Source organism: Anneissia japonica, unplaced genomic scaffold, assembly GCF_011630105.1.
Source record: "Anneissia japonica isolate Jap-2015-1 unplaced genomic scaffold, ASM1163010v1 scaffold2003_len1103335_cov173, whole genome shotgun sequence".
In the NCBI taxonomy this organism is placed as follows: domain Eukaryota; kingdom Metazoa; phylum Echinodermata; class Crinoidea; order Comatulida; family Comatulidae; genus Anneissia; species Anneissia japonica.
In genome coordinates, this window is record NW_022758706.1 from 953,113 (window position 1) to 964,915 (window position 11,803).

The 11,803-nt window shown below is 35.7% G+C and overlaps 1 protein-coding gene across 1 annotated transcript; it reads left to right on the forward strand.

Moving 5' to 3' along the window:
- The first annotated feature begins 8,907 nt into the window (after positions 1–8,907).
- LOC117125400 (UPF0669 protein v1g209471-like) lies at positions 8,908–10,130 on the forward strand. The gene has a single exon (XM_033271916.1). The coding sequence runs from the start codon at positions 8,958–8,960 to the stop codon at positions 9,444–9,446; it is 489 nt and encodes a 162-aa protein (XP_033127807.1). The 5' UTR covers positions 8,908–8,957; the 3' UTR covers positions 9,447–10,130.
- Positions 10,131–11,803: the final 1,673 nt, after the last annotated feature.

Below are 11,803 nucleotides of genomic sequence, written 5' to 3' on the forward strand. Positions count from 1 at the left end.
GGCAAATGTAATAAATTTCCCTGTTAGTAATTTATGACCCGGTGTGACACTCTCCCCCGCACACACACCCCCAACCCATCGCCCATTATAAAAAAACAATACGATATAGGAATTACCTTATATATAATACCGGTATTAGGCCACACATGTGTGTTTGAAACCAAATTTAAGCATTTTCATTATAGTTGCGAGGCCCTTCTTTTAGGTTAACCAATATATTTTAAATTTTCTTCTTCTTTGAGTTGGGACTATTGTGCTCAATGAACTTAGAAGCAAAGGAGGACAAGCAAATGTTTATATGCGCGTGAAGCGCGCAAAAATGTTTGAGTTTTGGGGATTATCATATGGCTACCATGATGCGTGTGTTTGAAGCTAAATATAAGTTTTTTTCATTATGGTTTTATTTATTACAAACACAATCTTTAACCCAATACACATTGAGGCCCTTCTTTTTGATTTTCTTTCTCTTTGAGTTTGGACTAGTATTCAATTAACAGAAGGCGAGGAAATGCACGAGTTAACCCTAAAAATGCGCGCGAGGCGCGCAACAAAATGTTGTGTTTTTAATGCAAATTTCGTCGGAATTGACAAGAATCCTGTCAAAACTCCCTAAAATGTGCATTTTTATAGGAAATTTGCCTACTTTACCAAGAAATGTGCACAAAGCGCTCCCAATTGGACATTTTCAGGCACTTTTAGGGGTGAAAAGGGATCTTCGGTGCCGGGGAGAGATTTTCCACAGGAATTATCCCTTTGCCCCCGGTGGTTACACCACTGCAGAGAATATCTGGCGGATTAGATCAAAGGCGCTACTAAACCAAAATGCGTTGTACGTCTTCTCATGTACAAATTTTGTTGAAGTGGCGAAGGGGATGCCAGGGTGTTGTGATATCTGGTCATATGATATCTTCCTTTTAATTCTTGCATTTATATTTATCTTCTCTTTTTCTTTTTTGTATTCCTTTTTCCTCTCCTTTTCCCCTTCTTGCTCTTTCTCTCCCTTTCCCCTCTTTCTTTCCTCTTCTTACCCAGTCCGGTACACGGGTTTCAGCCCGGTAAAAATCTGACACAACATACAAGTACAGTTCTCTCGGGTTTTAATAATGTCTAGGTTGATAGTAGACTTATGTTATTTCAAAAGTGTTAAATTCATAGATTGGGAATTTATTTTTATAGTATTAACATCGATAGTTTAAAAGTTAAGTATGAAATAACATCACATGCCTCAACAATCAAAATGCCGAATTACTTCAGTATTTTTTCTGCTTGCACATTCACGGAATCTTTTAAACCAGTGTATTTGATAGTTGACAAAATCACATTTTGATATAAAAATGTATAGCTTATGATTATGGTTTGAATATAAACACCTGTATTCATATGACAAGACAGTATTTAGTGTGTTTACCATTATTCAATTTGTTTAATTGTACCCTACTCTTTACTAAATAAATATGATTCTATTTTCTTTCATTGTTTGTACACTTACACCAACGTTCCGCAAACTGCGGGTCGCGACCCACCAGTGGGTACGCAAAAATATATTTGTGTGTCAAGAGCCTTGACAAAAATCACAACATTTTAGATAGACCCTTTTAGAGACCATATCGGCATTAGGATACATTGAAATACAGTTTATTTTGTGATACATTTCGTCGAAATGTCACCTCATAACTAAGACCATGACTAAACTTGACAAAAACGTCTTATTTAGGCGCGCATATCTCCACTCCAAGTTTTCCGCTTTGATGTCTTTAGATACCTAGATGCTCATATAGTCAAACTTCCTAATCAATCGAGTTTAGGAGCGATTGAGTTCATGTAGGTTCGCGTGAGTTATGGGGATTCCCCGTGAAGCGCGTTCAAGATAACTTTTTATTTTTGGTGAAGACCCTTAAGTATTTCTTGATATTTGCTCATTTAATTCCGATGAAATAATGAAATAGGTACCTGGGAATAGTTTTATGATGAACAGACGTCCATAATTCCGTAATTCTCATTTTGTGACTGCCTAGTGTACAGTATTATGATTAAGATAAAAGAGAAAACATGGGGTCTTCGTTTTTCGGTCTTCGTTTTATAGACACCCATATAGGGTGCCTATAAAACGAAGACCCTTGGATATTTCACAAACAGACGTCCAAATAATTCCATAATTTTCATTTTGTGACTGCCTGGTGTATTATGATTAGGATAAAAGAGAAAAAATAGGGGTCTTCGTTTTATAGACACCCATATAGGGTGCCTATAAAACGAAGACCCTTGGATATTTCACAAACAGACGTCCAAATAATTCCATAATTTTCATTTTGTGACTGCCTGGTGTATTATGATTAAGATAAAAGAGAAAAAATAGGGGTCTTCGTTTTTGGGTCTTCGTTTTATAGACACCCATATAGGGTGTCTATAAAACGAAGACCCTTAAAAGTATTTCTTTGTTTTCCTCAATTTATTGTGATGAAATAATGAAATATGTACCTGGGAATAGTTTTATGATGATTTGGAAATACTTCCAATGAAATAATTGAGAAATAATCGTAGGTCTTCGTTTTATAGGTCTTCGGTCTTCGTTTTGTAGGCACCCATATAGGGTGTCTATAAAACGAAGACCCTTGGATATTTCACAAACAGACGTCCAAATAACTCCGTAATTTTCATTTTGTGACTGCCTGGTGTATTATGGTTAAGATAAAAGAGAAAAATAGGGGTCTTCGTTTTTGCGTCTTCGGTCTTCGTTTTATATAGGCCTACACCCGAAATATTATGCCCACATACATCAGCATGCCTATGGTCACATTACACAATTTTTTTCACATAAAATTTGATAGTGTGATCATAAAATTTATAAAAATATATTCATTTATCCAAAATATATTAAAGAGTGCATTTGCGGCATCGCAATTCCATTTGTTCAATTATTGGACTTCGGCTATATTTCTCGTCGTTTTTTGTAACCTCTTTCTTTTATTGTATTGTATACTTTGTCTGTTTGTTGATTTGTAAAAAAAAAAAGAACTTGTTGTAATAATTGTAGTACTGAAACCTGTCGATACTGTGCTAATAAAGAAGTTAATTTAGGGGCGGATTCCGATTTTTTTCGTTAGGAGGGTGCAATTTCGGATGGTTTGAATTAAAACATTGAACTCTGGTCTTAGGGGCATGGACTGGTTTCGGCCTGGGTAGGGGAAGGCCGAACTATCCCCCTATTCCATGACTTGAATGACCATAGTAGGCCTACTTTAACCCCGTGTACGGTAAGAATGGCCCCGGAAAAAATGGCCCTAGAAAAAATGGCCCCGGAAAAAATGGCCCCGGTGAAAATGACCCCGGTAAAAATAGCCCCAAATGACAGGTAGGTCAAAATGGCCACAATAATTAAATTCTGTATTAAAACTGATTTGTTTTTCAATCATTATATGCATTTTTTTTAAACTGAAATAATTTAGTTTTCAAAAGAAATCTAACATTAAATAAATTGCCATTTACATTATACTTTTTGCAGAAATTACATATTCAATGATAAAATATTCAAAGATAAAAAAAGACCCATGAATAACACTTTTTATTTTTTTTCCATTTAAATGTTAAAAAATAGCAACAACATAATCAATAAATCAACATAAATCATGCATTTATTAATTCTAAAATAATTTATTTGTGGCCAATTTCAAGGAAGCGGAATCACAATTTTCCGAAATTCAATCCGGGTATTGGTAAACCCCACAAACAATGAGTTTACATGAACATCAAATTATTATTTTTTTTTTTAGAAAAAGAGAGTTTTACAATCGTAATTAAAGGGTTTGGATGGGGTTCGCAGTGTGTTTGGAGGATTGTGGTGTATTTGCAAATTTTTTCACCAAAAAAATCAACATTTTAACCAAAAAATAGGTTCTTATAAATATTTAACTTCTTATTGATACACCAAGTGAGTCAATCACAACTGAATTATTTTAGGAGGTTTTGGGGGTTTAGCAATACCATTTGATCCTACCATAATTACTTTACCCTCACAATTACACGCCATTTTAATTCTTAGCATAATTGCCATATTTACATAACTATGTATATAATATAGTATCTCAGTTTACATTATTTAGTATAGTTTTAGGCACTTAAATTTACTTGGCGGGGAGTAGAAACCAAGTATGCAATTAAATAAGATGCTTAAATAAATTTATTCCTTATAATTATTCAGTGTACTTTAAAAACAATATTTGATTACCAAACACTTCTTTGAAGTAACTCTTAGCAGAACATTTGTTTAAGTAAAGTAAGCCTCCCTTTTCCCATACATGAACTTGTCATTCAAACACACAATTGATCCACATGCTTTAACTACTGTTTATTTGCACTGTTTATAACATGTAAAGTTATTTCATTTGATACTTAACAAAAGTGAATTTTGTGGTTATCTATGAGTTGCATATTTTGGTAGTTGAAGTACTGTATGTATGTCATTCCTCTACTAGTGGAATAACGTTTTTAAAACTTATTTTAACTATCAAAAAAATGTTCAATGGCCGTTGTTTTCTGATAATCTCTCAGTACATTATTTGCATCTGTTGTGTAACTGTATTTGTTATTGATTCAATTCTTGCTTATTACAGTATTTAAATATTTGAAGATTTAACAAAAAATATCATTTCTATTACTGAATTTTTTCATTGGGGCCATTTTTACCTACTTGTCATTTGGGGCCATTTTTACTGGGGCCATTTTTTTCCGGGGCCATTTTTTCCTGGGAAATTTTTTTCCGGGGCCATTCTTACCTACATTACTTTAACCCACTTATTGAAACTAACTGCCACCATGGGGAAGAGGGAGGCGTCCGTACCTGCCTCGCCAAGCCTCATGACGCTGTGGTTAAGATAAAGAACTAATTATTTTTTTAGAGGTCTATGATGGTTTAAAAATACTCAATAGACTACTTTTGTCAACATAGCCTGCTAGTTCCCCACCACCTCTAAATCTGCCCCTGTAGGCTGCTGTATAATTTCATGTAAACATTTGTTAATGGGAAATGAATTAATTTCGAGCGGCTCTGCATCCACAATCAACTTGATCCATACCGGCAGACATTCTGTATCCGTTGAAACCATGCATGACGCAGATGACATCATTCTGTGAACAATAATAGCCTAATTTTTATACATTAATATTATGTAAATCGCTCATTATTACCATTCACCTTCCATCCATGTCATCAGAAATGTCAGTGTAGCAACGATCTAGTGTTAATTCAGCGATTTAAAAACAGGCCTACAACCAAGCCAAACACAATTCGCTGATTTATTTCATTATTTATTTGACCTAAACATTCAAATAGCATTAATAATGCTTAATATAATAATATTAATACAATTAGGCATTATAGTCAAACAACAATTAAATACAATAATATTTGAATACGAACACATCTGGTTTAATATGTCTAGCATCATTGTTACACAATTAATTAATTTAATTTAATATAATATGTATGATGGCAAATGCTTTGTTAGGATACATTAAATTGATGTTTAAAGTACATTAATATAGATTAATCTATTACCGTACTCGCGCGAATAAGCGCCGGGGCGCTTAAAATATTTTTTCCACTTTCTGAGGGGCGCTTATTTAAACGGGACGCTTATGAAAACAGAGTGAAAATTGAGGGGGCGCTTATGGAAATAGATGAAAATCGAGGGGTTCTTATGGAAAATTTTCAAATTCAAGAGTCACTTTTTGAATAAAAAAAGATTATATAAGGACATCACGAATGGTGGTTAGAAAAGATAATCGTCCAGAGAAAATGGCTCATTACAAGAATGCGTGAATATTTACATAACAGCAAAATAGCAGATGCTAGTGGTTAGCTTGTTGGCCATCGGCCGATTGAGATTAGCAGGATGGTGATGATCATTGTATTTTTTCTTGAAAACTCAGATGAGAATGTGCTAAAGGTCGGAAAAAGAGAAAGAGGAGTAGGAGTAGGCATAGACAAATATGTAAAAAGAGTAAAGTTGGAAATATACTGTCTGTCCAGGGATCGGAGCTCTCATCTGTCCAAGAGAAATATCCTCATTTTGATATTGACGAAGTAGAATGTGTTTCCACTCTACAGCTCAAATCATGCCAACAACCACAGTCCCAGGATTGATTGGATTATTGACTTGCTAAAAAGAAAATCTTATGAGGGGTGCTTATTCAAATTAGAAGGTGCGCTTATTCAAACGGGGCGCTTAAGGAAATTTTTCACGTTTTTCGCGCTTATTCAAACGGGCGCTTATTCGCGCGAGTACGGTACAATCTGTAATCGTTCAAACTAGGCATCTAGCTACATAATGGCCGTATAGAGACTGGGGGATTTTGCATCAAGTAAGTAAAAAAATAGTGTATGTATATTTACACATTTACTAACATCCAATAGGCCTTATGTATATGCATATGATTGGACTTCTCGTATATTTCGCTTTTTTCATTTCTCATATTTGTACTCGTGCGTTTTATACCGTATACGTTCAAACTAGGCATCTAGCTACATAATGGCCGTATAGAGACCTGTCTCTTATACACATCTAGATGTGTATAAGAGACAGGAATAACGTTTTTCAAAACTTTTATTTCTACTATCAAAAAATGTTATTCAATTGCTATTGTTTTCTGATAATCTCTCAGTACACATTTTGACCGTGGCCATTTTTACCGGGGCCATTTTTTCCTGGGCCAATTTTCCGGGGCCATTTTTACCGGGGCCATTTTTGCCTACATTCATGTTAAGATATGCCACACGCTGTACACATTGACTTACCAAGCATGTGCATAGACAACCAAGTACCTGTTAATTGGTAAAGCAAAACAATATTTTAAGATATGCCACACTTAGGTTGTGTTTACGAACTTTCAACGAAACCGGATAAGTCAAAAATGACACAATGCCCAGAGGGTAGGTCATTAGATCGCTCGTTTACGAACCCCAAGTTATTCGGATACGGACAGAAGGTATAGGCCTCACGTCCCAACAAGGAAATTCAACAATGAATTACCTCGCCTTGCCTACGCTCGAACTCCAACCAATTCTAAAAAAACCCAGGCGTTGGAAATTCCTAGCCAACTGGGAAAATTACAAAAAAACAAAGAAAAAAAAAATAGCCTACGGACTTACTACTACTGTACTTCTACTAGTTCCACTAGTGTTCAGAGCCGACAACGTGTCAACAGTGTGTGGTGGACAAGAAATGGGTCTATTGCCAAAAATTTCGTTCATCTCAAAATACGGCCATTCTGTTGTGGGGGGGGGGGTGACTTCCCGTTGGAGTCCTTTTCCTGGGTGTATTTTTTTGCGCAGGTTCTTGCATTTGGTATTCTATCTGTGCGTGCGTAAAGTTATAACCCATTTCCCGCATCTTTATAAGATAAGATTTCTTTATAAACGGCGTTGTTCCGTCGGGTAATTGTCTTGTCTACGTCCATGGAAAACACTTCCGGTTTGCTGAGAGCGCATAACATCAACAAATATCACTGCAGCATAAATTTGGTAACTGCTGAATGAGTTTGGTCACTGCTAAATGAATTTGGTCATTGCAGCATAAATTTGGTCACTGCACAGCATAAATTTGGTCACTGCTGAATGAATTTGGTCACTGCTGAATGAAATTGGTCACTGCTGAATGAATTTGGTCACTGCTGCATTAAATTTGGAACTGCTGAATGAATTTGGTCACTGCTGCATTGTAATGCTCCCTGAAGGCTCTCCCTGCGTTCCATAATAGTCTGCCAAATCCACCAGCTCCCTCTCTCCAGATTCAGGAAAGTTTAATTATTTTCTTCAGGAGCTAATAAAGCAAGGTATCCTTTTTCCACCGTTGTATAACGTATATACACTGAATTTCATCTAAGTGATAGTTATAAGATAAGACTGATAAGACTAGGCTCGTTTCTAGGCTATAGATAGAAGTAAGAGCCCTAGGCCTAGCCTAGCCTAGGCTAGCAAGAGAAACAAGTCCCACCCCCACAAAGTATTCTTAATTAAGGTCTAGGCCTAGCCTAGGCTAGTGAGACAAAGACTCGAGTATGGAGTGGCCCAGTGGCGGCTCTAGTATATATTTTCTGGGGGGGGGGGGAAGTTGTCCCTAGCTGTCCTACAGGGGGATTTGGGATCGTAGGCCCGAGCTGGAGGAAGGGTTTGAGAGGGTTATCCCCCTCTCAAATGAGATTTTTTTTAAAAGAATAGGAACCTCTGGATGGCCAGAAATGACACTCTCTGATTGTGACAGACATGTGTTTGTTTGACGTGGACCTCTCCTATTTTTATATATTTTTTAGTCCAACTGCCCGACGAGCTCTGTCCAATGGGGGGGTGGGGCTTAAGCCCCTGCTATTCCCCCGCTGGCGCCACCACTGGAGTGGCCTAACCTGTGCCTCATCGTCTGAACAGAATAGGCTCAAGGCCTAGCCGTTCTAAATCATTTAAATTTATGTTTTTAAACATTTATAATGAAAGCATAAACCTGCTTTTCTTAGTCTAGCCAGTATATTAGATAAATGAGTACAAATAATCATGGTTAGCCTTCCTATTAATTAATACTACTATAGGCACTGCCTTTCTTTAATTTTGTTTTGTTAATTGAAGAAACAAATTGGCTATGCTTACGTCGAGATGTAGTGCATTAAGTTAGCGTAAGTTATTTTTAAGGTTAGGGTAAAGCCAAGTCAACCAATCAGCGCGTTGGGATTTGGGATCATTTCGGCGTAAGCATCTAGCATTGAAGAAAAGCACCAAAGTCTGCAGGAGAGTCAGAAACAATGTTTGAATGTTATTAAACGACATGTAAATCTGTAGATTTGTGTAACATGTAGCCTACAAATACAAAATTGTAATTAAAAAACTAATCTCTTAAAACTGTTTAATTGCATATTCCACAGGTTAATTTGCATACAGGTGGATCTGGACCAAGTGACAGTAATGTAGAAAGATGAATGGTAAAACAATTTGCAATCAACTATATCTTGTGACGACACTGGTAATGTTTGCTGGCATTGTAGCATCCAGGAGGGTTTTCTCAACCCAGGGAACGGTTGAAGCTGGAAATTTTACCCACTATATATGTTCGGTGCCTGGAGATTTGCGATTGATATTAGAAACAACAGAGGGTGATGCAGACTTGTACATTAGAGAAAGTAATGTGAAAGCAGATTATGAAAATTATGATCTAAACTCAGTCACATGTGGACAGGATTATATTGACGTTCCTGAAAGTTTAATTCGTCCTCTTTCTGTAGCAATTTATGGACATCCAAGTTTTAGTAATAGTACGTATGAACTATCGGTAACGGTGCATTCGCTAATGAAAGAAGACGATTATCAAGCTCCAAACAAAGAAGTTTACAGGGAAGAAGAAGAATCAATTTTACTAATAATTTTGAAATTTATTTTTGAGTTTGTATTAGAAATCATTGTTTAAACACATTTTACATAGGATAGCAAAATAAAGAAACATAAAAATTTTAAAAACCAGGTTTGTTGACTTGCCACCATGTAGGCCTACAATTTTTTTTAATTAAGTATTGAAAATGTAATTATGCATTGGTGCTTAAGGGTGGTGGTGGTACAATATTTTATTTCAAGTACCGGTACTAATATTTTAAAATTGAAGAAGCCACATTTTTTTTGTAGGTTAGTGCTATACAGTATGTATGTCAATGGAACATTTGGGTGATTTAAATGGTACTTTTATAGATCAGTGCTTCCCAAACTGTGGGTCATGACCCAATAATGGGCCGACAATATGTTTTAGTGAGTTGCAAAACGTTCCTGTACATGCAAAAATAATCATGTCAAAGAAAATAGGTATTTTAATACTAATAGTGATTGATAAACTTTTAAAAAGAAAGAACGTTTTGAAGGTTTATCCATTGCTTATCATCGTTGCCTGCAAGTAATTGTTTTCATTTTGTCAACGGTGCAAGGCCGATCACCACAATGGTACCCAATAAATACTGTAAGCTTGGGAAGCGCTGGTTTGTGAATGTTAATTATTATGCTGCTCACTTTAATGGTACAGACAAGTAAATATTTTAATTATTTGCCAAATCAATAAAAGCAAATGTAAAAACTCAGTGAACATGCCAAAAAAAAAAAAAAAAAAGAATACTGTACATCAGTTTTAGTTAACTCGTATAACTATATCAGGTTGTGGCTAGAAAATTATCAAACTATTTTTGTACTTTTTGGAGAATAATTTTGGGAGTAGGAATTGGTCTTTTTTGGATTTAGCCATTTTTAATCAAGCCAAAAATACATTAATGTATTTAGTTTTTGTGTATTTTCATAGTGAAAAAATATCATGTATACCTTTCATCTATAATATAATGGCAAGTGAAGAAAGTATCAAAGGACTTGTAAATGTTATGACCCCTTGTAGCTGAGGCTTTATAATTTGACAAGCATACAACACCTGCAATTCTTGAGCAGTTTATAGTCATGTCACAGTAAATTATACATAAACCAATACATTTATTTAATACCACAACATCTTAGCAGGCATTCTTTGGCATACAGCACCCACTGAAAATTTTCTAAGCAAAAAAATTAGACTCAAAATCAACTCATATCTAGTAGCTAGTTCCCCCCCCCCCCCATTTCAGTTTGCCTAGATATGCCACTGCAGGTACTCATACTTTTGTGTGGAGAGATGACAAGTTAAGGTACTTTGACAAAGGACACAAGCAAAGAACAGCAAAGTGTTTGAACATCAACCTTGAAGTCAAGAGCCTATAATTGCAAACATGCGACAGTGCTCGCACTAATATCTATGTAGTTTTATTTTTTCTTGTTGAGTTATGTACTTTTATGTACAGCATAAATTGTGATATGATTAAGACAATTTAGGTAAATTGTACAGGGAAAAAGTAAGATTTGAAGTCAATGATACATTTCCATTTGTATTGAAGGTTGGCTTAAATGAATTATTTTGTAATAAAGAAAATGCTTGCTAAATTTAAAAAAAAAAAAGGTTCATTGATTGATTGTACAAAGGAACCATGGCAACAATTAACTTTTTACTATTCCAACAGCCCACTTACCTACTTGATCTCTTCCTGAATATGTCTCTTTATCCTCCCTCCATTCTTCTGACTTAAATTTGCTAATTGTTCCTAAAGTGAACTCCCAAAACATATTGCCAACTCGAGCTATTTTTAAAACCGTAACACACTTTTTAACATTTAAACATGCACAGCGCCGGGTGTCTATAAAACGAAGACCAAAAACCCATAAAACGAAGACCCCCTATTAATAAAAATAAAAGAGAAAAAATAGGGGTCTTCGTTTTTGGGTATTTGGTCTTTGTTTTATAGACACCCATATAGGGTGTGTATAAAATGAAGACAGGCAGCCAAAAAATATTGGTAATTTTGATTTTGTGACAGCCTGGTGTATTATCATCAAAGTAAAAGGGAAAAAAATAGGGGTCTTCGTTTTCAGGTTCATGTTTTATAGACACCTGCACAGCGCCTTTGATATTTACCTACACTAGGTTTATTAATATTGGCACTTAAAAAATTATTATTATTATTAAGACGACTCCCACACCTGTTGTGGGGGGGTTTGAGAGAAAAATTCCCTCCACTATCCAATTATGGAGTGGTCAAAAAGCATAATTCTAGGCCATAAAACTCTGCCCATGATCCCAGAGATCTTTATCACAGGACCCTGTCCGAAGCTCTAGTTGGCCCTTGGTTTGGACCATTTACAGCAAATTTCTGGAGCCACCACTGACCCACAGCTATCAAATATTTTCACAATTACGTTTTTACTTGA

Bases quoted from the DNA above. Each gene is read 5' to 3' on its own strand.
- LOC117125400 (XM_033271916.1), top strand. From the start codon at position 8,958: ATGAATGGTAAAACAATTTGCAATCAACTATATCTTGTGACGACACTG.